This window comes from Oncorhynchus kisutch, linkage group LG9 (genome assembly GCF_002021735.2).
Source record: "Oncorhynchus kisutch isolate 150728-3 linkage group LG9, Okis_V2, whole genome shotgun sequence".
Lineage (NCBI taxonomy): Eukaryota > Metazoa > Chordata > Actinopteri > Salmoniformes > Salmonidae > Oncorhynchus > Oncorhynchus kisutch.
In genome coordinates, this window is record NC_034182.2 from 4480875 (window position 1) to 4507105 (window position 26231).

General features: G+C 46.9%; 2 protein-coding genes across 8 annotated transcripts in view; both read left to right on the forward strand.

Annotated features, from left to right (window-relative positions):
• Window positions 1-23853, forward strand: LOC109896274 (golgin subfamily B member 1). Of its 3 annotated transcripts, none has more exons than XM_031831586.1 (22): window positions 1-149; window positions 3598-3688; window positions 4145-4324; window positions 4671-4784; window positions 4946-5113; window positions 5228-5359; window positions 5463-5576; window positions 6246-6852; window positions 6968-7044; window positions 10386-10455; window positions 11605-16822; window positions 16944-17367; window positions 17613-17846; window positions 18101-18928; window positions 19086-19258; window positions 19378-19537; window positions 19980-20096; window positions 20401-20535; window positions 20742-20842; window positions 21960-22031; window positions 22341-22437; window positions 22943-23853. In XM_031831586.1, exons 2-22 carry the CDS (start codon window positions 3608-3610, stop codon window positions 23081-23083), a joined length of 9243 nt encoding a protein of 3080 aa, XP_031687446.1. In that variant the 5' UTR covers window positions 1-149; window positions 3598-3607; the 3' UTR covers window positions 23084-23853. The 3 variants fall into 3 exon arrangements, with proteins under 3 accessions (XP_031687446.1, XP_031687445.1, XP_031687447.1); XM_031831585.1 differs by having other exon boundaries at window positions 19980-20090; window positions 20365-20535; XM_031831587.1 differs by having other exon boundaries at window positions 19980-20090.
• Window positions 23123-26231, forward strand: part of LOC109896621 (src substrate cortactin) — an 8442-nt gene continuing 5333 nt past the window's right edge. For 2 of the 5 annotated variants that reach the window (XM_031831588.1, XM_031831590.1), the window contains exons 1-3: window positions 23123-24819; window positions 25726-25806; window positions 26006-26079. In XM_031831588.1, coding sequence (XP_031687448.1) covers window positions 25726-25806; window positions 26006-26079 — 155 coding nt within the window. In that variant the 5' untranslated portion in view covers window positions 23123-24819. Of the gene's footprint in view, window positions 24820-25076; window positions 25102-25282; window positions 25358-25458; window positions 25586-25725; window positions 25807-26005; window positions 26080-26231 lie in introns of those variants that run through there. The other 3 variants (XM_031831589.1, XM_031831591.1, XM_031831592.1) reach the window with 2 other exon arrangements.

Consider the following 26231-nt stretch of genomic DNA (forward strand, 5'->3'; position numbering starts at 1 on the left):
CTTACTGTTGAGCAATCCTCCACTGGCCAATCGATGTTCTGCAAGTTTTGTTTCCGGGATGTTTGGTGATGTGGCTATGCACAGAAATACAGCAGAGGAGATTTATCATATAAAAAGAATAAACAGACATCTGAGAAGCTTTCATACAGGTTAGTCGCTCGTTCTTTCAACTATCAGCACACCATTCACAGAGTTGCAATTTAGAACAGCTGCCACACGCTCCAATAAAACAAGGCACGGCGATATATTTAGACAATATTGTTATCGTTGTTAGCCAGCAAGCTAGCTAGCTGCTTGTCTACGTGCACTGAAAAGCTAAGTCGTTCGCTTTCTCTCTGAGATTGTCTACTGTGCTGTTTTTATACAAGCGCAACCAATACATCATAATTCCGATTTATGTATAAACATCAAATACTCTTACTATGGTTGGAGCCAGCACTGTCACAATGTTCAGAAAGTAAGCCATCCATTTCTCCCCATTATCTGCTGTTCAGGAGTAGTGGGCAAAACGAAGTGACGCAGCCGCAGTCGAATGGCCCTATTGTTCGGCAGTGTTCGGTTCTTCGGGTGACATTCGAACCCCGAGGCCCTCTGCACGAACTATCTGGGTCGCAATAACAATAATGCCCGTAAATCTATGTTGCCACATGTATATTATTGGCACAAAGGATGATTGACTGCAGTGGCGGTCGGGGCCATTTAAGATGAGGGAGGATGATACATTTTTATGAGTATGGCCTTATTTCTATTACAGCATATCGGATGACACATTCACCCAGCTAACATCGATAGGTTTAGGCTACCACATGATACTCTAATTTCCCCTGTACCCATTGTGATGCTGCTACAACCTAGCCTATGAGGTGGAGAATCAAGGTGACAGACAGTGACACAGTCAATACCGCCTTCCACACTCTTGACTGCGTCTAGCTGACAGTTGCAAATGTGAATTTCTATTGGACAAATTCAGGTCTTTTTTCCCCAGTTTCTTTCCGTTTATGAACCCGGTGGCAATAAGTAAAAATAAAAAGCTTACCTTGGAAGAAATCCAGTGTTGGATAGCCAGCTAGTTAACATAGCATCCCTCTCTGTACACTTAACTAGCTAGCTGCATTTGCTAGCTAAGTAAGTGAAAGTAACACAAATAAAATACAACACTCTCTCTCTTACTTTTCCTTAATTTTTAGAATAAATTGTTTTGTTAACCGTTCAACTACTGTCTTTCTCTCTCTTTGAGTCAACTAATGTTACTCACCACATTTTATGCACTGCAGTGCTAGCTAGCTGAAGCTTATGCTTTCAGTACTAGATTCATTCTCTGATCTTTTGATTGCGTGGACAACATGTCAGTTCATGCTGTGATAGGTTTCTAGGACGTCCTCTGGAAGTTGTCATAATTACTGTGTAAGTCTATGGAAGGGGGTGAGAACCATGAGCCTCTTAGGATTTGTATTGAAGTCAATGTACCCAGAGAAGGACAGAAGCTAGCTGTCCTCCAGCTACACTATGGTGCTAACATGCTGAGGGCTGCTGAGGCTACTGTAGACCTTCATTGCAAAACAGTGTGTTTTCATCAATTATTTGGTGACGTGAATATATTTAGTATAGTTTGATCTAGAGGTCAACCGATTATGATTTTTTCAGTACCGATTATTGGAGGACCCCCCCCCCCCCCCCCCCAAAAAAAGGGCGATACCGATTATTCGGCCGATTTTTAAAAAATCATTTATTTGTAATAATGACAATTACAACAATACTGAATGAACACTTAATTTAACTTAATATAATACATCAATAAAATCAATTTAGCCTCAATTAAATAATGAAACATGTTCAATTTGGTTTAAATAATGCAAAAACAAAGTGTTGGAGAAGAAAGTAAAAGTGCAATATGTGCCATGTAAGAAAGCTAACATTTCAGTTCCTTGCTCAGAACATGAGAACATATGAAAGCTGGTGGTTCCTTTTAACATGAGTCTTCAATATTCCCAGGTAAGAAGTTTTAGGTTGTAGTTATTATAGGTATTATAGGACTATTTCCCTCTATACCATTTGTATTTCATTAACCTTTGATTATTAGATGTTCTTATAGGCACTTTAGTTTTGCCAGTGTAACGGTATAGCTTCCGTCCCGCTCCTCGCTCCTCCCTGGGCTCGAACCAGCAACACAACGACAACAGCCACCATCGAAGCAGCATTACCTATGCAGAGCAAGGGGAACAACTACTAGAAGGCTCAGAGCGAGTGTCGTTTGAAACGCTATTAGCGCATGCTAACTAGCCAGCCATTTCACTTCGGTTACACCCAGCCTCATCTCGGGGGTTGATAGGCTTGAAGTCATACACAGCGCAATGCTTGACGCACAATGAAGAGCTGCTGGCAAAACGCAAAGAAAGTGCTGTTTGAACGAATGTTTACGCGCCTGCTTCTGCCTACCACCGCTCAGTCAGATACTTAGATACTTGTATGCTTGTATTCTCAGTCAGATTATATGCAACGCAGGACACGCTAGATAATATCTAGTAATATCATCAACCATGTGTAGTTAACTAGTGATTATGATTGATTGTTTTTTATAAGATAAGTTTAATGCTAGCTAGCAACTTACCTTGGCTTACTGCATTCGCGTAACAGGCAGTAACAGGCAGCACTTGTGGAGTGCAACGAGAGAGAGGCAGGTCGTTATTGCGTTGGACTAGTTAACTGTAAGGTTGCAAGATTGGATCCCCCGAGCTGAGAAGGTGAAAATCTTTTAAATAATAATAATAATAATTTACAAAAAATCAGCAAATCGGCGCCAAAAAATACAGATTTCCGATTGTTATGAAAACTTGAAATCGGCCCTAATTAATCGGCCATTAATCGGTTGACCTCTAGTTTGATCAAAAAATAATAACTTTTTGAAAATGTCATAATTTTTTATGAAATTCACTGTGGAGGATGGTCCTCCGAGGGGCCTTCAGTGATTGACTGTCCAGGAATCCTCATTCTATGATTTCACTGGTCTCAATTGTTATCATCCACTGCACTTATTTCCATTTATTATTTTATTTTTATCTATGTTTTTGTCTTAAATAATTTCAATACACAGAAATGTGAATCATAACGTAACAGGGGTGCTAACATTGGAAATGCATCATAACTCCATGGAGATTTTTTGATCCGGTTTCTGTATAGCACTTTGTGACAACTGCTAATGTAAAAAGGGTTTAATCAATAGTGATTGATTGAGACAGAACCCTCGATCTCCAAACTCTAGAATCTTGGGCATCTCTCAGAAATCTCATATCTAACATGTCAAACCAAGGTGAAAGTATCATGTTAGGACATGGGTTTACTTTGATCAGGGATCTTGCATGGGAAGAAACACTGCATGGAATATTCACAATTTTTAAGAAACTTTTGATAAGCTTATCATTTATTTTGTTGTGGCATCTATGGACTCAGAAGATAAGAAAGCCCCAAAATATATTTGGAAAGTTTAGGTAGGACCTCTTGAAGGACCTTTTTGGGGTAGGATCTTTTACAACCTACTGACTATGACCCAGGTCCCACCTGTCCAGATAAAGGCCTAATGTCTCTGTCTTGTACCACCAGTTTCGGCTACATGTTCAGCCGGCTGTCCCAGGGCTTTACCAACGTCCTGCAGGAGCTGTCTGGGGACGAGCCCCCCGATGGAGCCCCTCATGTAAGAGAGACTCCCTCAACCCCTCACAAGCTTACATAACATGGCACATGTTTTCTGTCCTGGGACCCATATTTATCAACTGTCTCAGAGCAGTAGTGTTTAACTAGGATCAGCTCCTCTCTGTCCATAATAATAAATCCATTGTGATCTAAAAGGCAAAACTGATCAGCACTCTAACACATGTTCCCCCAAACTCGGTTCTGGGGTCCCCCCTGGGTGCACGTTTTGGTTTTTGTTCTAGCACTACACAGCTGATTCAAATAACCAACTCATCATCAAGTGTTGATTATTTGAATCAGCTGTGTAGTGCAAGGGGAGAAACCAAAACGTGCACCCAGGAGGGACCCCAGGACCCAGTTTGGGAAACCCTGCTCTAACGAATCACCTTTGAAGACCTTAATGTTCTCCAAGTCCCCATATTTGTATCCACTCTTCTTCTCTGTGGCCCTTTTGCAGGATATGTTGGTCCCCCAGCTCCCCCCTGGAGATGCCCCCGGGGCTCCTGAGGAGTCTGGGCCTGGGGTGGAGGAGGAGCCCCTGGAGAGGCTGGCTCATCTGGAGCAGCTCACGGTGCATCTCAAGGAGGTGGTCAGAGATAAGGACAGCCAGCTGGCCACATTCGAAATGCAGCTCAAGGTGAGGCCTGGGTACAGGTGGGTGTGTTTTCCTTTGGTTTTGTGGACCTGCATGTATTTTGTTGACTGTGTTTGTGTGTGTGTGTGTGTGTGTGCGTGCGCGCATGCCTGTGTGTATTGCTTTGACTTTGTATGCGTGTGTGAGACACATGAATGCAGTGGTTTTATATGGATGTGCCCTCAATGCATAGCTTCGATTTTTACTCTCCTGTGTGGGTTGGGTTCATGAAATATTCATATTTGATGCACTTCTTGTCAAATAATGATTGTGGTCAGAAGTATACTGAGATGATGCTGTTGTTGCTGGAACACAAGTTTCAATGCTGTGTTTGTTGGTGTGTTTACAGAGTGAAAGGGAGACAGCGGAGGCACGCTTCACTAAACTGAAGCTGCAGGCCAAAGCCAAGATGGCTACTCTGAACAAACAAATTGCTGACCTCAAGGGGCAGGAGGGAGCAACAGTGAGTCCTTTAGCTGAGTTCAAATAACTCTGTTCATTCAGCATGGTTCTGATGTGTATTTTAGCTGTTATGTATTCAGTCGATTCTTTACAGCCAGTTTGGTCTACACTAGACTATTTTGTCATCAATAACATTTTGAAATCCTTGTCTATTTCCTGAAGAGCTCTCCAGACAGCTCCTTCACCAGCTCAGCTCCTGCTGTGGAGGAGGAACTCCAGGAGCTGAGGAAGCAGCTCAGTGAGGTCTCGACCTCGGCGAAGAACCTCGAGGAGCGTCTCCAGATGTCCGAAGAGGCCCTGTGTGAAAAGGAAGCCGTACACACGGAGCAGGTGCCAATTTTGTTGTTACTCTAACCATTTTCAATGAAAATGTTCCGGGTTGCATTGTATTTAAAAAAAAGGGGAGGCCCTTCAGCTGACTGCAGAGATGTGTCATGCGTTTAGGTTCGTGTGCTTCAGGCAGTTGTCTGTGAAAAGGACGTGCGTTTCCAGGAGCAGATCCAGAAGCATGAGGACGAGCTGCTGAGGGTCACAGTGCAGAGGCAGAACGACGCTGAGCTGCAGCAGGTGCAGCAGGTACAAACTTCATTCTCTGACTCACTCTACACCCCCTCACACAGGCCAGGTCCTATACACTGTTTTTAGCCTGTACCCAAGCCTTTAGTGTGTGTGTTGCCAGGCTCTACGTGCAGCCCAGCGGCGTTGTGAGGAGCAGGAGGAAGCCATGCGGTCACGCTGCCAGGTGCTGGAGATGCTGCAGGGGGAGCTGAACAATGCCGACCAGCAGAAACAGGTACAGACGCGCTCTACTGTCCTGGTCAGTGTAGAACCATAGTGGGAATGGTGTTTTCTCAATGAAGGTCCCACAATAGAATAACAATGAGCAAAATGAGCCCATCTGAAGAGACTGACACAGAGTACTGTATTACATTATTCACCAAGTTACTAGTGTGACAGCGGAGTGACACTGATTGAGTAAGTACATTTGGTGATTGACATGTTGCATGTTACATAAGGGCTGAGGGGCAGACTCATTTCTCATCTAAATGCAAAATCACTGCTTTACTCGCACAGCCGAGCAGTCCTTCTTGTAGACCCTACCGTCCCCGTCTTCATCTGTCTTCATTCTCCCTCTCTGCCTCTGTCTCTCGCTCTGCCTCTCTTTCCCTCTCTGCCTCTGTTGCCCTCTCTGCCTCTGTTGCCCTCTCTGCCTCTCTCTCTGTCTCTCTGCCTCTCTGCCTCTGTTGCCCTCTCTGCCTCTGTTGCCCTCTCTGCCTCTCTCTCTGTCTCTCTGCCTCTCTTGCTCTCTCTGCCTCTCTCTCTCTGCCTCTCTTGCCCTCTCTGCCTCTCTTGTCCTCTCTGCCTCTCTCTCTCTCTCTCTCTGCCTCTCTCTGTCTCTTTCCCCCTCTCTGCCTCACTCTACCTCTACCTCTATCTCTAACTCTCCCCCTTCTCTCTGCAGATCCTCACAGCTCAGTTCCGCCAGATGGAGCAGGAGCTGGCTGAGGCTGGCAGGCAGAGGGAGCAGGAGCTGGCTGAGGCTGGCAGGCAGAGGGAGCAGGAGCTGGCTGAGGCTGGCAGGCAGAGGGAGGAGGAGAGGCAGCAGTGGGCTGGGTGGTCCAGCCAGGCCGAGGCAGAGCTGGTGGCCCTCCGAGCCAACCTTGAGGCCTCCGAGCAGGACAGAGCAGCCCAGCTAGCCAACCTGGAGGGTTCAGAGAGAGACAGATCAACCCAGATGGAGGAGCTGACAGTGAAACTGGAGTGTGCCACTAGAGAGCGGGAGGAAGTGACCAACAGAGAAGTAGCCAGGTTGGAGAAGGAGCTTGCTGCCTTAAGAGAGGAGTATGGAGAGGGACAAAGGGCAGGAGAGGCCCTGGCTGAGTTGTTGACAGGCCTGCGCTCTCTGGCTGGAGAGGGGGCCAACGAGGACAGCCCTGTTCCCACCGACCCGGCCCAGTGCCTGGGTACACTGCAGGCCCTGGAGGCCCGGCTCGAGAGACTGAGGGTGGAGCAGAGGGAGAGCGAGGAACGCTGCGCCCAGGTCACCCACACCATGGAGACATTGCAAGGTAAGGGAACCAAATACACTATCATGCAAGTTCCGTTTAAAAGTGTATAGCATTCATGATACCCTAACAAGTGGCTTGCTTACAGCGTATTTAAACATTTTGTTTTTTCTTTCAGAACAACTGGATAAGCGCACCGCAGAAGGCAAAGAGGCAGTTGCTAGGATACAACAGCTGGAGCAGCAAATTGGAATGGTGAGCAGTCAGACACACTAAATTAATGTAGGGTATTGTTACGACTACTAAATGAATTAAGGTAGCACATGTTGTAAGCTTGTTTTGAATCCTGTAATAACCTGAAAATAAACATGAAAATGTACTTTGGGAGAAATAGCTTATATGGTTTATTATCTGTGAACCCCAAATGACCAGACTCTTCAGTCTGTTGTACCCATTGCTAGATTCTCTAATGTATTTCTGTCATTTGACCAAATGGTGGGCTCATTTTCATCTGTGTAAAAGACAAAGCTGTGGATGTCTTACAATGCTTGTTATTTGAGAAGTTATGCAATGCCAAAAAAACTATGACCAATGATCCAAGATTGTTATTATGTTAATGATTAATTATTATTATGTTAATATATGGCATCTATTTATGTCAGATGTTTTCACACACAGTGAATTTACAGAAAGTATTCATAACCCTTAACCCATAACCCACATTTTGTTGTATTAGAGCCTGAATTCGAAATGTATTTAAAAAAATATAAAAAATCTCTCACCCATCTACACACAATACTCCATAATGACAAAGTGAAAACATGTTTTTAGAAGTGCTACTACATTTATTGAAAATGAGATACAGAAATATCTCATTTACATAAGTGTTCACACCACTGAGTCAATACAGCTAGAACCACCTTCGGCAGCATTTACAGCTGTGAGGCTTTGTGGGTAAGTTTCCAAGAGCTTTGCACACCTGGATTGTGCAATATTTTCATTTTTATTTATTTTTATTCTTCAAGCTCTGTCAAGTTGGTTGTTGATTATTGCTAGACAGCCATTTTCAAGTCTGGCCATAAATTTTCAAGACGATTTAAGTCAACTGTAACTAGGCCACTTAGGAACAAAACATTAAGAACACCTTACTAATATTGAGTTGCCCCCTCCCTCCCCTTTTGCTCTCAGAACAGCCTCAATTCGTCGGGGCATGGACTCTACAAGGTGTCGAAAGCGTTCCACAGGGATGCTGGCCCATGTTCACTCCAATGCTTCCCACAGTTGTGTCAAGTTGGCTGGATGTCCTTTGGGTGGTGGACCATTCTTAGCGCACATGGTAAAATGTTGAGAAAAAAACCAGCAGTGTTGCAGTTCTTTACACAAACCGGTGCACCTGGCACCTACCACCATACCCCATTCAAAGGCACTTAAATCTATTGTTTTACCCATTCACCCTCTGAATGGCAGATGTACCCAATCCATGTCTCGCTGGTCTCAAGGCTTAAAAATCCTTCTTTAACCTGTCTCCTCCCCTTCATCTACACTGATTTAAAGTGGATTTAACAAGGGACATTAATAAGGGATCATAGCTTTCACCAGGATTCACCTGTTCAGTCTATGTCATGGAAAGAACAGGTGTTCTTAATATTTTGTGCACTCAGTGTATATTTAAGCAAAAAGGCCAGAAGTGTGGTATTTGACCAATATACCACAGCTAAGGGCTGTTCTTAGGCACGACGCAACGCTGTATATCACAAACCCCTGAGGTGCCGTAATGCTATTATAAACTGGTTACCAACGTAATTAGAGCAGTAAAAATAAATGTTTTGTCATACCCATGTTATACGGTCTGATATACCAGGCTGTCAGCCAATCAGCGTTCAGGGCTCGACCCACCCAGTTTATAATTGGCCTTGTGTTTTAGGTTATTGTCCTGCTGAAATGGGAATCGGTCTCTTTTGGAAAGCAGACTGAACCAGGTTTTCCTCTAGGATTTTGCCTGTGCTTAGCTCTATTATGTTTCTTTTTATCCTGAAAAACTCTCCAGTCCTTACTGATGACAAGCATACCCATAAGATGATGCAGCCACCACCATGCTTGAAAATATGAAGTGTGGTACTCAGTGATATGTTGTGTTCGATTTGCCCCAAACATAACTATTTGTATTCAGGACAAAAAGTTAATTTATTTGCCACATTTTTTGCAGTTTTACTTTAGTGCCTTATTGCAAACAGACATGTTTTGGAATAATTTTATTCTGTATAGGCTTCCTTCTTTTCACTCTGTTAATTAGGTTAGTATTGCGGAGTAACTACAATGTTGTTGATCCATCCTCAGTTTTCTTCTATCACAGCCATTAAACTCACCATTGGCCTCATGGTGAAATCCCGGAGCGGTTTCCTTCCTTTGCGGCAACTAAGTTAGGAAGGGCGCCTGTATCTTTGTAGTGACTGGGTGCATTGATACACCATCCAAAGTGTAATTAATAACTTCACCATACTCAAAGGCATATTCAATGTCTGCTTTTAAAATGTTTACCCATCTACCAATAGGTTCCCTTCTTTGCAAGGCATTGGAAAGCTCCCTGGTCTTTGTAATTGAATCTGTGTTTGAAATTCAATGCTTGACTGAGGGGTAACTGTATGTGTGGGGTACAGAGATGAGGTAATCATTCAAAGCTCATGTTAACCACTATTACTGCACACAGAGTGAGTCCCTGCAACTTATTATGTGACTTGTTAAGCACATTTTTACTCCTGTACTTATTTAGGCTTGCCATAACAAACGGGTTGAATACTTATTGACTCAAGACATTTTAACTCTTAATTTTTAAATAATTTGAAAAATGTCTAAAAACATAATTCCAATTTCACATTGTGGGGTATTGTGTTCAGGCCAGTGACAAAACATCTTAATTTAATCCATTTTAAATTCAGGCTGTAACACAAAAAAATGTGGAAAAAGTCAAGGGGTGTGAATACTTTCTGAAGGCACTGTATGTTCAATCCAATTGTTAGACAATCCCCTTTCCAGACAGAATTTGTTGACTGTGCGGAGTCACAATAGAAAGCGACAAACCCTCTGTAGACATTTGTGCTGTATGTGTGTGCAGTCTGATACAATATGATCTATTGGTGTGCTGTTATTTCACTGTGCTGTGAGGACTGCCCAGTCAGCACATTGAGTGTCGCACATGCTTATTCATGTGGGGAAGTCTCTCTGGTTTCTGCCCTGACTACTGGGGCAGGTCAGTCTGCCACAATCTATCTCAGAGGGGACAGCCTGAGGGACAGAGACAGTGGTTAGGTTTAATAATGCTGAGGCTGAATGTCCTCCTGTCGTTTGGGTCAAGGCAATGCTAATCGCCTCTCCACTGATCCTCTGTTATGACTGCAGCCCTGGGCTGACCTTCACACCCAGGCTCATCATAACTACAGTGTAACTATTGTGTAACAACATTACAGCTGTGTGAAACGATTAACTGACTTCATTTTGAATGTAGTCCCACTTCAATGGGATTAATGTATTATTAAGTCATAAGGTTTACACCCTCTGTGTGTTCAGAAATAACTCAGGCCTTTGTCATTCTCTCCTAGGCTGCTAGGGAGTCATTGGTCCAGTGTGTGACTGACCCGTCTGTGGAAGAAGTGACTGATGCTGAAAAAGGTAAGGAGACCTATTTTAAAATGTGTGTTTTTATTCTCTGAATCTGAAAGCCAACCGCCAGGACCAGTCATACATCTGAAATCCAACCGCCAGGACCAGTCATACATCTGAAATCCAACCGCCAGGACCAGTCATACATCTGAAAGCCAACCGCCAGGACTAGTCATACATCTGAAAGCCAACCGCCAGGACCAGTCATACATCTGAAAGCCAACCGCCAGGACCAGTCATACATCTGAAAGCCAACCGCCAGGACCAGTCATACATCTGAAAGCCAACCGCCAGGACCAGTCATACATCTGAAAGCCAACCGCCAGGACCAGTCATACATCTGAAAGCCAACCGCCAGGACCAGTCATACATCTGAAAGCCAACCGCCAGGACCAGTCATACATCTGAAAGCCAACCGCCAGGACCAGTCATACATCTGAAAGCCAACCGCCAGGACCAGTCATACATCTGAAAGCCAACCGCCAGGACCAGTCATACATCTGAAAGCCAACCGCCAGGACCAGTCATACATCTGAAAGCCAACCGCCAGGACCAGTCATACATCTGAAAGCCAACCGCCAGGACCAGTCATACATCTGAAAGCCAACCGCCAGGACCAGTCATACATCTGAAAGCCAACCGCCAGGACCAGTCATACATCTGAAAGCCAACCGCCAGGGCCAGTCATACATCTGAAAGCCAACCGCCAGGACCAGTCATACATCTGAAAGCCAACCGCCAGGACCAGTCATATATCTGAAAGCCAACCGCCAGGAACAGTCATACATCTGAAAGCCACCCACCAGGACCAGTCATACATCCTGCCAGCAGCACACACTCCCTCTATTGATGTGTTTGCATAGGATTGGACACTGCAGATGCGGTTACAGGCCTTACCCATTTCACACAGTCTGTAACTAAACCTGAAAGACTGGTGGTTTAGTAGACATGCCAACAGTATTGTCAGTATGTTGACAGTATGTCAATAATCATCTCAATTGTTAACAGTTAGAAGCGAAAATCTGAAAGGAAATCTATAATATATAGGCAGAGTCATGAAAAAAATATCTGTTTTGGCAATTCAGGTATGATCAATTAATTGTGTATTGTGAGATAATTAGGCTGGCTATTAATTTTCATCTTTATTGATTTCCCCAGCCCAAATATTGGCTCTGGAGCAGCAGCTATTGGAGAAAGACCACGAGTTGGCTGCCCTGCGAGAGAGTCTTGTGCTGGCTGAAGAGCAGGGCTCAAATGATGCATTCAAGGTAAGCGCTGATCAGATTCTAGACCAGAGTGAGGACACTGCCATGGCCCCCTGCGACAGTCCTACAGTGCTGCCAGACCTCCTAGAAGACACGCGAGAGGAGGACACCACCCTGGTGGCAGAGGATAGGTCAATCCTGTCAGTCTCCGCTGATAACGAGAGCAGTCCAGAGCTCATTGAACCCCAGTCTGACTCTCCCGGAGAATCTAAGGGGGCCTCCTCTGATGAGATGGTCACGAGCAGTGACTCCGAGGTGGCCCACAGCAGCTGGACCCTCCTAGAGGCTGTGAACCAAGATGAAGGTCAGCAGTCGCCTCCCATACTGCAGGGCTTTGGCCAGCTCCAGATGCAATCCTGGGAAGAGAATAGCTCTGAGCAGGAAACATCCACAGTCCAGGTGGAGTCCTCATCAGTCATCATCCGTGAGACTGTGCAGGTGCACCTCAACCAGCAGGGGGCGACCCTCTTTGACTCTGACTCTGCCCCTGGACAGGTGTTTGCCCAGGCCCTAGCAGATGAGCTGCAGAACAGGTACAGTGAGCTCATGGTTGAGCTCCAGAGACTGAGAGAGGCTGCCTCAGAGTCACAGGAGAGAGCCCAAGGCCTTGAGGAAGAGATTCGGTCCCTGGCAGTTGCCAAGGATGAGGCAGAGTCCCAGGCCCAGAGATATGAGGAAGAGCTCCAGTCAGCCAGGTCAGAGATGGACACGGTGGCCCAGCACAGTGGCTCTGACTTGGAGAGGCAGAGCATGGAGCTGCATCTCCTGGAGGAGCAGCTGGCCAGCCTGCAGACAGAAGGCCGCTCCAAAGAGCAGCAGATCCAGGCCCTGCAGGCAGACCTGGACAAGGCTCAGCACTCTCTCTCTCAGCAGGAGGGCCAGGCCAGGATGCTGAGTGCCCAGCTGGAAGAAGGGGAGATCACCTCCTCTGAGCTGGAGCAGAAGCTCCAAGACATGGAGGCCAGCCTACTGGACATCTCCCAGGCTAGGGACATGGCCAAAGCTGTACTGTCTGAAAGGGACACAGAGATTAACGAGCTGCAACTGTGCATCACCCAGAAAGAGCAGGAGATGATGGAGCTGAGCAATGGCATGTCTGCCAAACTGCTCCAGACCGGTGAGGAGAAGTTCCTGATGAGTGCTGAAGTCAAGAAACTAAAGGAGCAGATAATTGAGCTTGAGAAAGCTGGAGAAAAGGAGAAAGCGACAGGGGAGAGTCATGTAGAGGATAGTGATGAGCTCACTAGTTTGCGAAAGGACAAAGAGGATCTGACAACCCAAGTGGCCACCATTAAAAAGAGGTTGCAGGCAGCCCTGATGCAGCGCAAAGAGCTGATTAAAAAAGTTGCAGAGTTTGAGAAAGAGGCAGATCAAAGGAAAGGACAGGTAGGGAAAGCAACAGAGGAAGCCTCTGCAAGTGTACCAGCTTTAGAAAAAGACAGAAAACAAGAGGTTATGGCAATTGAGACTACTCTTGAAGAGTTCAGACAAGCCTTGAGGTCCAAAGAAGAGGTCATGGAGGTTTTGGAACGGAAAATCAGCCAGCAGGATCAGGTTCTGGAAGAGACACTTGAAATGAACAGAAGGCTAAGTGAGGGAGCTCAGCAGACTCCAGAGGCTGACACCTCATCTGAAATCACTGGGTTGCAGTCCCAGGTGGCCTCACTGGAGTCAGATTGCGAAACACTGCAAAAGAAACTCCAGGAGGCCCAGGACTCTCGCAAAGACACCATCCGCATGGCCAAAGAAAAGGACAGGCACCACCGCGAACAGCTTAAACAGCAAAAGGAAGAGTACAACGGGCTGTTGGAGCGTTTGGAGGAGCAGGTTGGTGAACGAGATGGGCTGTTGACTAGACTGAGAGAGCTCGAGGAACTGCAGGCACAGAAAGAGGGGAGCACAGAGAAGGAAGTCCATGCCGAGCTGGAGACCAATGCTGCAGTGGAGAAGATTGAGAAGCCAGCTGCAGGAGATTGGGTCCAGGAAGACTGGGTGGACTTTGCCGCTCCTGAGAACGAAGCACAACAACGAGGTGATAAACCCATTCCCAGTGCTGAGGAACCCTCTCAGGTACTTTCAGCTGACATTGAGGCCTCATTTCAAGCTCTGAAAGAAGAGGTCCAGGCTGAGAAGGCATCTTGTACAGAGTTGGAGGGCCAACTGCAGGAGAGCCAGGCTAGCCTGTCACTCAGGGAAAGTGAGCTTCTAGAGCTGGGCAAAGAGCTGCAGGCCCTGAGAGAGAAGGAGAGCCAGATTGAACATGTCTATGAGGAGTTGGAGGCTCTGAGGGAGAAGTGTCTCCAGGCTCAGACCTATGCAGAAGCTGTGAAAGCAGAGTTGGAGGCTGTGGCCAAGGGAGCCGCCTCAGACTCCACTGAGTCCACCATTGCCGTCCTGCAGACAGAGGTGGAGGACTTTAAGCAGTTCCTGAGCAACAAGAACGATGAGATCATGGAGCTTAGCCAGCAGCTGGGTGAGCAAAGCTCCCTCCTCCAGTCTATGCAAGAGACAGTGTATGAGAAGGACCAGTCGATCGCCTCCCTGCAGGAAGGCCTGAGAGCAGAGAAGGAAAAGAGCCAGAGACTGGAGGCCGAGGTTCCCCAGAGGCAGGAGGAAGAGAAGGGCAGCGAGGCCAAGATCCTGCAGCTTCAGCAGAAGCTCAAGGCCGCCCTTATCTCCCGCAAAGAGGCCCTCAAAGAGAACAAAAGCCAGAAAGAGGAGTTGGCCTCCACTGAGAAAGTCATCACTGAACTGCAGCAGAGGATGGATGCTAGAGAAGTCGAGCTGGAGAAGCTGAGAGCAGAAAGAGAGAGGCTTATAGAGGAGGTCGATCGGACCTTGGTGGAGAACCAGAGCCTTGGGGGATCCTGCGAGAGCCTCAAGCTGGCCATGGAGGGTATGCTGACAGAGAAAGACTTCTGTAAAAGAGAGGCCGAGTCTGCCAAGGAGGAGACTGCCCGGGCATGCAGAGAATGGGAGGAGAAGGTGCATGGGATGAAGGATGAGTATGAGACTCTGCTAAAGTCCTATGAGAACGTGAGTGATGAGGCAGAGCGTGTGAGACGGGTGCTGGAAGCTGCTAGGCAGGAGAGGAAGGAGCTTGTTGCTAGAGCCAGGACCCACGAGGCAGCCAAGCAGGAGGCTGAACGGCAGAAAGAAGAGGCCCAGAAAGAGGTGGACACTGTCAAAGACAAGATGAGGAAGTTTGCCAAGACCAAGCAGCAGAAAATCATGGATTTAGAGGAGGAGAATGAGAGACTCCGAGAGATGGATGAAAAGAAAGGAATAAGAAGGGAGGACAAGGCACTCAAAGGAGAACTTGAAAGACTCAAAGAAGAGTTTGAGGCTCTGAAAGCTGATTTGAATGCCACTACGGCACAGAAGGACTCCTTAGAACAGCAAGTTGTTGAGGTGAGGGAACAACTAGCCCAAGAGCTAGAGAAAGGGGACAGATTAGCTCCAGATAAAACCCCCATCTCTGATGATGTAGTGGAGGAAACTATTGTTGCCCAGCAGTCTAGTACAGTCATGACTGAAACTACCCAAGAGCCAGTTAAGAGCCAGCCTCAGGACATAGAGCCACATAGTCAGGCAATAGAGTCTGAGGTAGCTGCACCTGAAATGCACTCTTTTGAGGAGACGGGGAAGAACGAAATAACTGAAAGTACACAGGCCCTAATTGATGTAAAATTGAGCAAAATGGAGGCAGCCCTACAGTCAGAGAGGGAACTGAGGCAAGAGCGCGAGGCTGAACTCACTGCTGAGCTGGCCTCTCTGGAGCAGCGCCTTCGGGAGAGTAAAGAAAAGGAACAGACCCAGGGGGAGGATCCAGTGAAGACGGACATGTCTGAAAGTGAACTGGCCACAATTGAGGGAAAGCGGAGGGAAATGGAGGCAGCCCTACATTCAGAGAGGGAACAGTGGCAAGAGAGTGAGGCTGAACTCAAGGCTGGACTAGCCTCTCTGGAGCAGCTCCTTCAGGAGAGTAAAGTTAAGGAACAGAGCCTGATGGAGGAGAGCTCTAAAAGGGAAGCCCAACTCCAGGCGCTCAGCAGCCTAGAGGTAGAGAAGGACGACCTAGAGGAGCGTCTGATGAACCAGCTGGCCCAGCTGAATGGCAGCATCGCCGGCTACCAGCAGGACGCGGCAGACAGCCGGGAGCGCCTTGCGGAGCTGCAGCGGGAGGTGGAGAGACTGGAGAGGGAGCGGGCCGAACTGGAAGCCCTGGCCGAGAGCGAGAGGGACCGGGCAGCCAGGCTGGAGGAGGACAAGAGGCAGGCCCAGAGAGAGAGGGCTGAGGCAGAGGCAGAGTCAGGGAAGCAGAGGGAGCTGGAGCAGCAGCTGAAGTCCGCCCAGAGGGTGAAAGAGGGCAGCCAGAGCCGAGCAAAGCAGCTGGAGGAGCTGCTGAGAGAGAAGCAGCTGGAGGTGCGCCAGATGCAGAAGGACTGCATCCAGTACCAGGAAAGGATCAGCGAGATGGCCAGGGAGGGCAAGGCTTTGCAACTGGGCAGCAACGAGGTCCACAAAGAGCTTGGGCAAGCCTATCTGGAGAGGACCAAAGTCACAAACGCTTTGAAGAAGACTGAGGCTGAGCTATCTAGCTGCAAAGCCCAGCTGGTTGAGGCCCAGACAGAGGCCAGCCAGGCCCAAGCTGAAAGGAGAGCCTGTGAACAGACCGCTCTACAGAGAGAGGCTGAGTTGAAAGCAGAGGCAGAGCAGAGCCTGGACTCTGTGAGGTTCAGGCTGGGAGCCGAGCTGAAGCAGATTGAGCTGAGGTTGGAGGAGTCTTACCGGGAGAGGGAGAGAGAGGAGAATGCCACCCGGGAGGCAAAAGAGCTGGCTGACACCGCTGAGAGACAGGCCCAGCAGATGCAGGCCCGCCTGGATGAGTCTCTGGCCCGACTGGCTGCCTTCTCGCGCTGTATGTCCTCCCTGCAGGACGACAGGGACCGCGTGCTGGATGAGACCCGGCAGTGGGAGAGTCGCTTCAACAGCACCCTCCAGGGGAAGGAGGCAGAGGTGCGGGAGGGAGAGACCCGATCCAGAGATCTGGCTGAACAGCTGCAGAAAGAGACCGCACAGAGGGAAGAGCTACAGCTTACAGTGGACAGGTAAAAATGGCTACAGTTCCTGAAAAAGTTAATTAATTAAATTGCCCCAATTTCCTGCCATGTTTGTGATACACTATAGTGTGTTATGTAATGTGTTTTTTTGTCTTGTTTTTTTGTCCAGACTGCAGAAAGCAGACGAGCAGTGGCAGCTGAAATGGGAGCAGGAAGAGAAGAGGCTCCGTGAGAACCAGGCTGCCCTGGAGCAGGAGAGGGGAGAGCTTCAGAAGTCCCTAGCCCAGACTGAGACCTCCCTGGCTGACACTCGCGCCCAGCTGGCTTCCCTGGAGAGCGAGGCGGAGGGGCTCCGCCACAGAGCCCAGGCCCTGGAAGAGGCAGTTGGGAAGCTGCAGGGAGAGACCAATGAGGCCAGGTCCCAGCTGAAGGAGAGGGAAGCAGAGGGGAGGAGGCTGGGCCTGAGCGTGGAACAACTGGAGACAGACCTGCGCTCCTCCAAGACCCTGACCGAGAGCCTGCAGACAGAGCTGAGTGAGAAGGAGAGGAGAGAGGTAGAGCTGCTGGGGGAGAAGGAGCAGGCCGTGACACAGGTACGCATCACTTTTATTTCATCTCTGCTTTATGACATGTTTTGTCATCGCAATGAATAGTTGCTCATTTCAATGCACATGGTGTCAAATCCTACATTTATTCAAAATAGGGTGTAAGAATTCCCTACAAATTTATTGTGATGTTACCGTTTTGATTGAGCTATCAAGTTGTTTTACGAGCTTGGAAATGTTTAAACCCATACCCGTGCATCTTCTTGACTGCTTACATGCTTTCTCCCCCCCAGGCTGCAGAGGAGGCCAGGAGGGAGGCTGACGCCAGGGCCCAGGAGGCTGAGAAGGAGCTGGAGGAGAGGAGAGAGGAGGTGCGGGGTCTGGAGGACCGGCTGCGGAAGGCAGAGGAGGAGAGCAGCCACAGCAAAGCCAGGCTGGACGCCTTCACCAAGGCCATGGGCTCTTTACAGGACGACAGAGACAGAGTACTTGGCATGTACAAACAGCTGGAGGAGAAACATCTGCAGGTAAAGAAACAATGATAACACTCATGTGTACTGAAGCATAAATGGCAGAAGAGATTCTGAATGGATTCTCCTACACTTAATGTAAATGGGTGGTAAAATGGTCCATGTCTGTTTACGTACACGCATGTCATCGACATGCTGAAACTGTATGTAGTGATAAGAGGGATATTATTAGTGTGATAGTACTGTAGAATGTCTTCCTCGTGCCCCAGTTGTATAACCCATCCCTCTACGTAATGGGTCTGTTGTCCCAGGTGATGATGGAAAAGGACGCTCTGATCCAGGAGGCTGCTGCGGAGAATAACAGTCTGAAGGAGGAGCTGCGCTCCCTATTGGTCCAGAGGGACGACCTCCACGCAGAGAAGGCCAAGCTATCTGCCCAGCTTCACGGCTACAGGGACGACCTTACCCAGGTCCTCACCATGAAGGAGTCCCAACACAAGCAGCTCTTGTCCGGCCAGCTGGAGCGCATCGCAACCCTGGAGAAGGAGAGAGCTGAGCTAGAGGCTAAGATCAAGAGCCTGGAGGGAGGGGAGGCTTTTGTTCAGGCGGTGGAGAGGGAGACACTCAGCCAGGCTGGTGATAGTGGAAACAGGCAGGTGAGAGACGCTCCCGGGGCAGAGGTAGAGAAGCTGAGGGAGCAGCTGCAGGCTGCCAGGGCCCAGGTGGAGAGCCTGGAGGAGAGCCTTGCCAAGGAAAGAGAGGTGCAGGAGGCTCGGCAGAAGGAGCTGAAAGAACTGCGTTGGGAGGGAGGGGTGACGCGCACGGAGTCGGAGACAGCGGCAGAGAGGGTGGCTGAGCTGGCCCGAGACCTGCTGAGCATGGAGCAGAGGCTGCTGGAGGAGAGGGAGGTGGCCGGCCAGCTCCGGGCCCAGAACCAGGCGTTCGGCCAGGCCATGGCGTCACTGCAGGGCAGCAGGGACCAGGCACTCAGCCAGGCCCAGGAGCTCAGCCTCAGACTGGAGGAGATGAGCAGGGCAGGGGGCCAGCAGACACCCACCACGGGCCATGGAGGATCCACTGCGGAGGTGTGGGGACTGAAGAACGCCCTGTCAGCCCTGCAGAACGACAGGGAGAGACTGGTAATCAACCAGAGTAATCTCCATTTTGCACAAAGTATTCCATTAAAGCACTACTAATGCAACCACAATGGTAGTGATTTCATAACTTACCTGTATATAGTGTTTTCATATACCAGTATCCACAGTAACACAAGCTTTGTTTCTCCCTGTCCTGTAGTTGGAACAGCTCCAGCGGCAGCACTCAGAGCTCACTCGACTGGAAGGAGGAGAGCTGTCTAGACTCAGCCAGGAGCTAGAGGAGGAGAGGAGGAGGGCTGAGGAGATGGTGGACAGGATGAGGGAGCTAGACAACCTGAGGCAGAGGGAGAACCAGGAACTAGAAATTCTCAGGTGAGACATACTTCATTAAGAGCTGCTAATGTTATTTAAAATCCAAACATTCTTAATCATATTTAGAGGTATATGAGTGTCTATGCCTCGGCTACATAAGTATATATGTCTCTCTCTAGGCTGGAGCAGGTTGACTGGCAGGCCCAGGCAGAGCTCCTGAAGCAGCAGACCCTGGCCACCCTCTCAGACCGTGACCAGCAGGTGCGCCAGCTCGGTGCCATGTTGGAGGAGGCCCGCGCTACCAGGCCCAAACCACCGGAGGAACACCACCAGAGACAGGTGAGGAGGAGGACACCTCTAAATCTGAAACTGATAACGACTGTACTTGGACCAGGCATTAGTGAGATGGCAGACTGCTGTTCATGTCCAAATCAAATTGTATTTGTCACGTACACAGTTTACAGCAGGTATAAAAAGTGCAGTGAAATCACCTTTTTCTGGACCAATCAAAATAACAATGAATTAAAGGAAGGTCGTATGCATAGCAATAAAACTGATATCTTCACAATTGGATATACAGTATAAATGATGAATGTGCTGTGTCAAGTACGACTGTGGTACAAATATAAAGTGGATCCTTATCAATGTTATCTACAAATCTAGGTTTAAGTTATACATTTGTGCAGTTAAGAGACGGTTAAATGGTGTGATTATGGTTCACCTCTGTTGTCTCTTCTCCATGGCTGTTTATGTATTCTTGTTTGTTGTTTTTTGTGCTCAGGCACCTCTTGAAGCAGACCTGTCATCTAAAGTAGGGGTCCTTCAATCAGAGAGTGGCCCGCTGAATGATCTTCAGCTGCGAGAGCAGCGGATTACACAGCTCAGTAACAAGGTAGAGGTACCAGACTGTTCCTCCTTCCTGTCACCCATAGCCTCTTGTCCGTGTCTTAGCAACCCTACCTGCACTCATTCTGTTTTCCTACTACGCTATCTCACAACTACCTCTGATCACCCTCTCTGACTTTCAGTACTTAATGACATGGTTGAATGAAAGGTACTTAATTTCATGATTATGGATTAGATGATCACATATTTCATAAATATCTCCCCCTCTGGCTCTTTCCTTTTCATTTCTCTTGCATGCTCCTTTTCCATTGTGTGTACAGTCTGCTGAGCCCGTTGCTGTCCCTCCCTCCCCTCAGCTCTCGCAGGTGTTTGAGGAGAACCGCCATCTCTCCTCCCAGTTCCAAGGCAGTTCCCAGAGGCTGGATGAGGCCGAGAGCCGCTGCACTGCCCTCCAGAGGCAGCTCCAGGAACTGCACGAAGACAAGCGCAAGGTCAGCATGCCCTTGGATATCACTCTGCTCTGATTCGTTCACTGTCCCTAGTTGATACATACTGAACATATGTTTTTAAAGATAATGTGTCCACTATGGCACAGAGGAACTAGATTTACACATTGACATCTCTGGAACAATTTAAGACTGCACTATAGTGATTTCTACAATGTTTAGTGATTTTGACTATTTCTTGTGGCCCCCAGAGGACAGGGGAAGTGGACAGTGCCCCCGGAGCTCCTCAGCAGCACAGTGGCCCTTCAGAGAGCGAGAGCCTCAGGGTGGATTTTGAAGAGCTCCAGCGCAGGTACCAGTTCTCAACCCCACGACACCCCCCTTTAAAAGCACACACAGTACACACACACGTTCTCTCTACCAATGACCAAAACACACACACATACATTACACACACACGTTCTCTCTACCAATGACCAGAACACGCACGCATACAGTACACACACACGGTCTCTCTACCAATGACCAAAACACACACACATATACACAGTACACACACACGGTCTCTCTACCAATGACCAAAACACACACACATATACAGTACACACACACGTTCTCTCTACCAATGACCAAAACACACACACATATACAGTACACACACACGTTCTCTCTACCAATGACCAAAACACACACGCATACAGTACACACACGTTCTCTCTACCAATGACCAAAACACACACACATACAGTACACACACACACGTTCTCTCTACCAATGGCCAAAACACGCACGCATACAGTACACACACACATTCTCTCTACCAATGACCAAAACACACACACACATACAGTACACACACACACGTTCTCTCTACCAATGACCAAAACACACACACACATACATTACACACACACGTTCTCTCTACCAATGACCAAAACACACACATATACACAGTACACACACACGGTCTCTCTACCAATGACCAAAACACACACGCATACAGTACACACACACGTTCTCTCTACCAATGACCAAAACACGCACGCATACAGTACACACACACGTTCTCTCTACCAATGACCAAAACACACACACATACAGTACACACACACACGTTCTCTCTACCAATGACCAAAACACACACACATACAGTACACACACACACGTTCTCTCTACCAATGACCAAAACACACACACATACAGTACACACACACACGTTCTCTCTACCAATGACCAAAACACACACTCATACAGTACACACACACGTTCTCTCTACCAATGACCAAAACACACACGCATACAGTACACACACACGTTCTCTCTACCAATGACCAAAACACACACGCAAAAACATTTTACAATAACAAACAGAACAGACATAACAAACCCATTCAACACCACACAGCCCCAGCCCATGATAATGCAAGCATGTCTGACATGCTAATGTGTCCTTTCTTTGTGCCTGTCAGACTGGATGAGGAGCAGCAGTATAGGGTGGTTGTGGAGGAGCAGCTAATGGCCGCCCAGGACCGCCTCAAACTGTAAGAGAGTTATCACAGCTTAGTGTCACCTGGCACATGGCAGGGGTCATCCTCTGCCTTCTCCTACAGCTCTACACTCACTGACACAGTGTGATTCTAATGAGGAATGAGCATGTCAGCTCGCTGCTGTGACTGTCAGGCTCTATAGAGATGCTCTGCTCTGTGATTTGTAGAGGTACAGTGTTGATAATGGGATTATTGGCCTCAAGTCATCGTTTGGAATATTTGTGTTGGAACTTGTCTGTGTGCTTTCCTGTGTGTGTCAGACAGTATTTACTCAGTATCTCTCTCCTCGCTCACCTGCCGTAGGATCAACCAGGGTGAATGGCAGTCGGCCCATGAAGGGCAGTTCTCTGCTTCTGAGACAGCTGTCCTCATTGAGCCACCAGGAGGCTCTGTCACCCGAGTAAGTACCAACCAACACCCTGGATTATTTACACAGGATACATATCTGAAGATGAAATGTCCATTCACCATTGTCATGTAAGAATGGTCTGTTACTACTACTACTACTACTACTACTACTACTACTACTACTACTACTACTGCTACTACTACTACTACTACTGCTACTACTACTACTACTGCTACTACTACTGCTACTACTACTACTACTGTCACTGCTACTACTGTCACTACTACTACTACTGCTACTACTGCTACTACTACTACTACTACTACTGCTACTACTGCTACTACTACTGCTACTACTGCTACTACTACTGCTGCTGCTGCTACTACTACTACTACTACTGCCTCCTGTAACTGTCTATACTTCTCTCTCTCTCCCCCTCCCTCTCTCTCTCCCCCTCCCTCTCTCTCTCCCTCTCCATCTCTCCCCCTCCCTCTCTTCCCCTCTCTCTCTCCCCCTCCTCCCCTCTCTCTCTCCCCCTCTCTCCCCCCTCCATCAGATTCGGAGCAGCAACGGACCAGGCCTGATGAGAATGCTGCGCGTGTCCTTCTGCTCTCGCCAGCGCACACCCCTGCTGGTGTCCCTCTACCTGCTCACCGTGCACGTGCTGCTACTGCTCTGCCTGGGAGGTTACGTTTAGGGCCCCTTCCACCCCTTAGAGACTGAGAGAGGAGAGAGATGGAGAGATAACGGACATGTGACACAGACCCACCCACCCCCTCTCCAAGACAAATATCATATTATTGTTACATTCAATACTGTAGAATAGGAGAAGACTTGTCACACACACACACACACACACACACACACAGACCATGCACTTTTGATATAACAAAAAAATAACGATAATGTGTCTTAGCCTGTTAACCAAAGTGAATAGTTTTTTTATATACTGGGACTCAAAAACACCCTCTGCCATCATTGATTTGATTCAATATTTAATATGTTACCGTTAGCAATCAATATTTAATATGTTACCGTTAGCATACATGATCAGTCAAATGTTATTGTAGAGGAAATGAGAAGCAGTATTGCACTACCTCAGAACTGTTGTTTGTTAGACTTCTATAAAGGGACGTGGATATTATGCATCTTTAAATGTATCTGGGGGAACTAACATGAAATGACACTATACAGTAGATTTACACGGTGTTTAGTTTTTCAGACCGTTTTATATTAGTGGTGGTTTAGGTGCCTTTAAATGAGGAGAATAAAGGATCACTTCATGTCTGGATGGAGTGAGGTTTAGGATCTGTGGATCTGTTCAGATCTCTCTCTCTCTCCTATGTTCTCATGTACAATGGACACCAACTGAAACGTGTACAACCTGCTATGACTACATTCCCACAACCATATATTTGTTTTTCCTCTTCGTTTTCTCTAATTAAAGAGAGAGCACCGTCATTGGCATATTTGACTCCTGTAGTATTTGTATGTCGTATGTACAGTATGTATGTACTGGAAGTGGGTTATCCAATCAATTCCCCAATTTCTGCCATTGTTGCACAGATGAGGGTTTTATTCTATTGATTTTATGGCAGATTCATTTGCCATTCTGGTGTTATGTTGTCCATTCCAGATGAAATAGTGTTGGTGTTTTTTCTGTGACCCTACAAATAATGTCCATCCAATCTATGATTCCTATAATTTAGCATTATTTATTGCTTACGCATTCAAACCGCATAATCTACTACAATGTATGGTGAACACTGCTGGGAAAAATGACTACTCAAAAACGTATTATTGGTGTCTGTTGTCCCACTACACATCTTGTGACTCACTTGTCCTCTGTTAACTTCTATTGTTAATGACCTTGTACTGTGCTGTATAGAGTGAATGTTCATGATGATTGATGATGATTGAGGATGATAACGATATGTGTTTTTCAGCACAGCCCACTGAGAAGTATAGGACTAGATGTGTACCAGTCAATTTCAAAGGGGACTAGTTAGAACATAACTGGTGAAAAGATCAGACAAATTTTGGTAATGACACGTGATTTATGACCTGATGAAAATAACTGGTGCAAAGTAAATCTAGTCCTTTAAGTGTCAAATCTCTGTATGATCAGTGTTGGTTACTCTTGGGCTATTTTTTTAAATTGAAATATATTGGGAAAACAAATGGATGTTTATTGCAGTTTATTACGGAATGAGAATGTGTGTTTTTACTAATTAACAAACATTATCGTTTTGAGTACAGTTGTATCCAGCTTTGATACAGTAGCAAGCCCGTAGCTACTTGCATGTCATCGCCCACGCGCATTATTTCCTACATCAACTGTTTGCGCGACTCTATCCTCGTTCTGGTTGAGATTTGTGAAAATATACATTTGTGGCATTATTACATCAAGGAAAGTTGTCTGGCAACGCAAAGGTACGTGTAATTTCCATGAAATAATGTTTCTTTATTTGAATGAGGTATTTATCACCGTGATATTAGAAATTCTAAACGTGTCTTTCAGGAAGTTGCAGATTAGTTCTGTACTGATCTCATCATTGGCTAACGTTACGTTATATTGTTTCAAAGTTGAATTAACGGAAGGTCTAGCCTACTTAGAAGATATAAATAGTTACTGTGTAAATTATAGCCAACTTATGTTTAGTTTTACTAGTATATTGGGTAAGTGCACTTTCAGACAATGCACGCATCAAACAGGTGAGTTAATATAAGCCAGAAGGTTCCTTTTATCGTTATTTTTTAAATTAAATATTTTGTATTACTTTTTAACTTAATCAAAATGCCAAAAGCATGTCCCTCAAATGTACAACCTTTAGATATATCCGCAATTACCAGACTTTGAATGTGTAACTGACTGCAATTTGTGTGGTACAATCAGGTAGCTGCCCTACATTAAATTGGCATCAGTCTGGACAGCTGTGCCAAGCTGTAAGATACCCACCACTTCCATCAGGTTACTTTGTGTTTTGTTAAACTATTCATTAATGATGATAGTGTGTTATTTTATGATGAGAGCGCTGCAGCTCAGTGCTGTATAAATAACTCAACTTCCTATTTTGTGACCTCAGCAGAATGAGACTATATACTTGTGGTTAGCTGTTAGTTTTTCCACTGACAAAGAGGAAATGTTAAATGCCTTGGAGCTTATTTGTATTTGCAGGAACAGGTGATTGTTCACAAGGTACATACAGTGTTTAGTAAAGCAGTGTTTCTCAACTTGTTTTTACACCGGGGACCAACAAGCTGTGGTCCCTCTTGTGTTTACTCAGACACTACGCTTAGACTGATAGTACAAATCTTCTGTTTTGTTTCTCTTCCTAGATGTGGAAGTCAGTGGTGGGACACAACGTGAGCTTAAAGGTTGCAGAGGGGGACGACTGGGAGACCGACCCTGACTTTGAGGTTAGCTACTGGGGTGGAGGGAGCGAGGGTCCTTATGGAGCCAGTGTTTTTACTAAAGCACTCTAATCAATATTTTCTCCCAGTGGAATTACTGTTTTGTTTATGCTTGATGCGTAACCGCTTCAGTCCTGTTTTCAACGACACCTTGGTCTTCAGACTACAGTTAGGTGATGAGAATGACTTGGGTTCTGTGTTTCAGAATGATGTGTCAGAACAGGAACAGAGATGGGGGGCCAAGACCATTGAGGGGTCTGGTCGAAAAGAACACATCAGGTAACCATTGAACATTAACTGGGGGTGGGTGGTCAGCCTGAGGTGGCCAGACCAGAAGTTACACATCAAAGACCGATCACATTATGATTGGTGTTTTATGCTGTTGGAGAGCTATGGGGGATGGTTAGCTCAGCTGTGTATTGCTGCTTTAG

Excerpts from the sequence above, each read along its gene's own strand:
- LOC109896274 (XM_031831585.1), top strand. The coding sequence starts at position 3,608 with ATGTTCAGCCGGCTGTCCCAGGGCTTTACCAACGTCCTGCAGGAGCTG. Across the intron at positions 4,325-4,670 it reads CATTCGAAATGCAGCTCAAG|AGTGAAAGGGAGACAGCGGA; the intron begins GTGAGGCCTGGG and ends GTGTGTTTACAG. Across the intron at positions 18,929-19,085 it reads AGAACGACAGGGAGAGACTG|TTGGAACAGCTCCAGCGGCA; the intron begins GTAATCAACCAG and ends CCTGTCCTGTAG.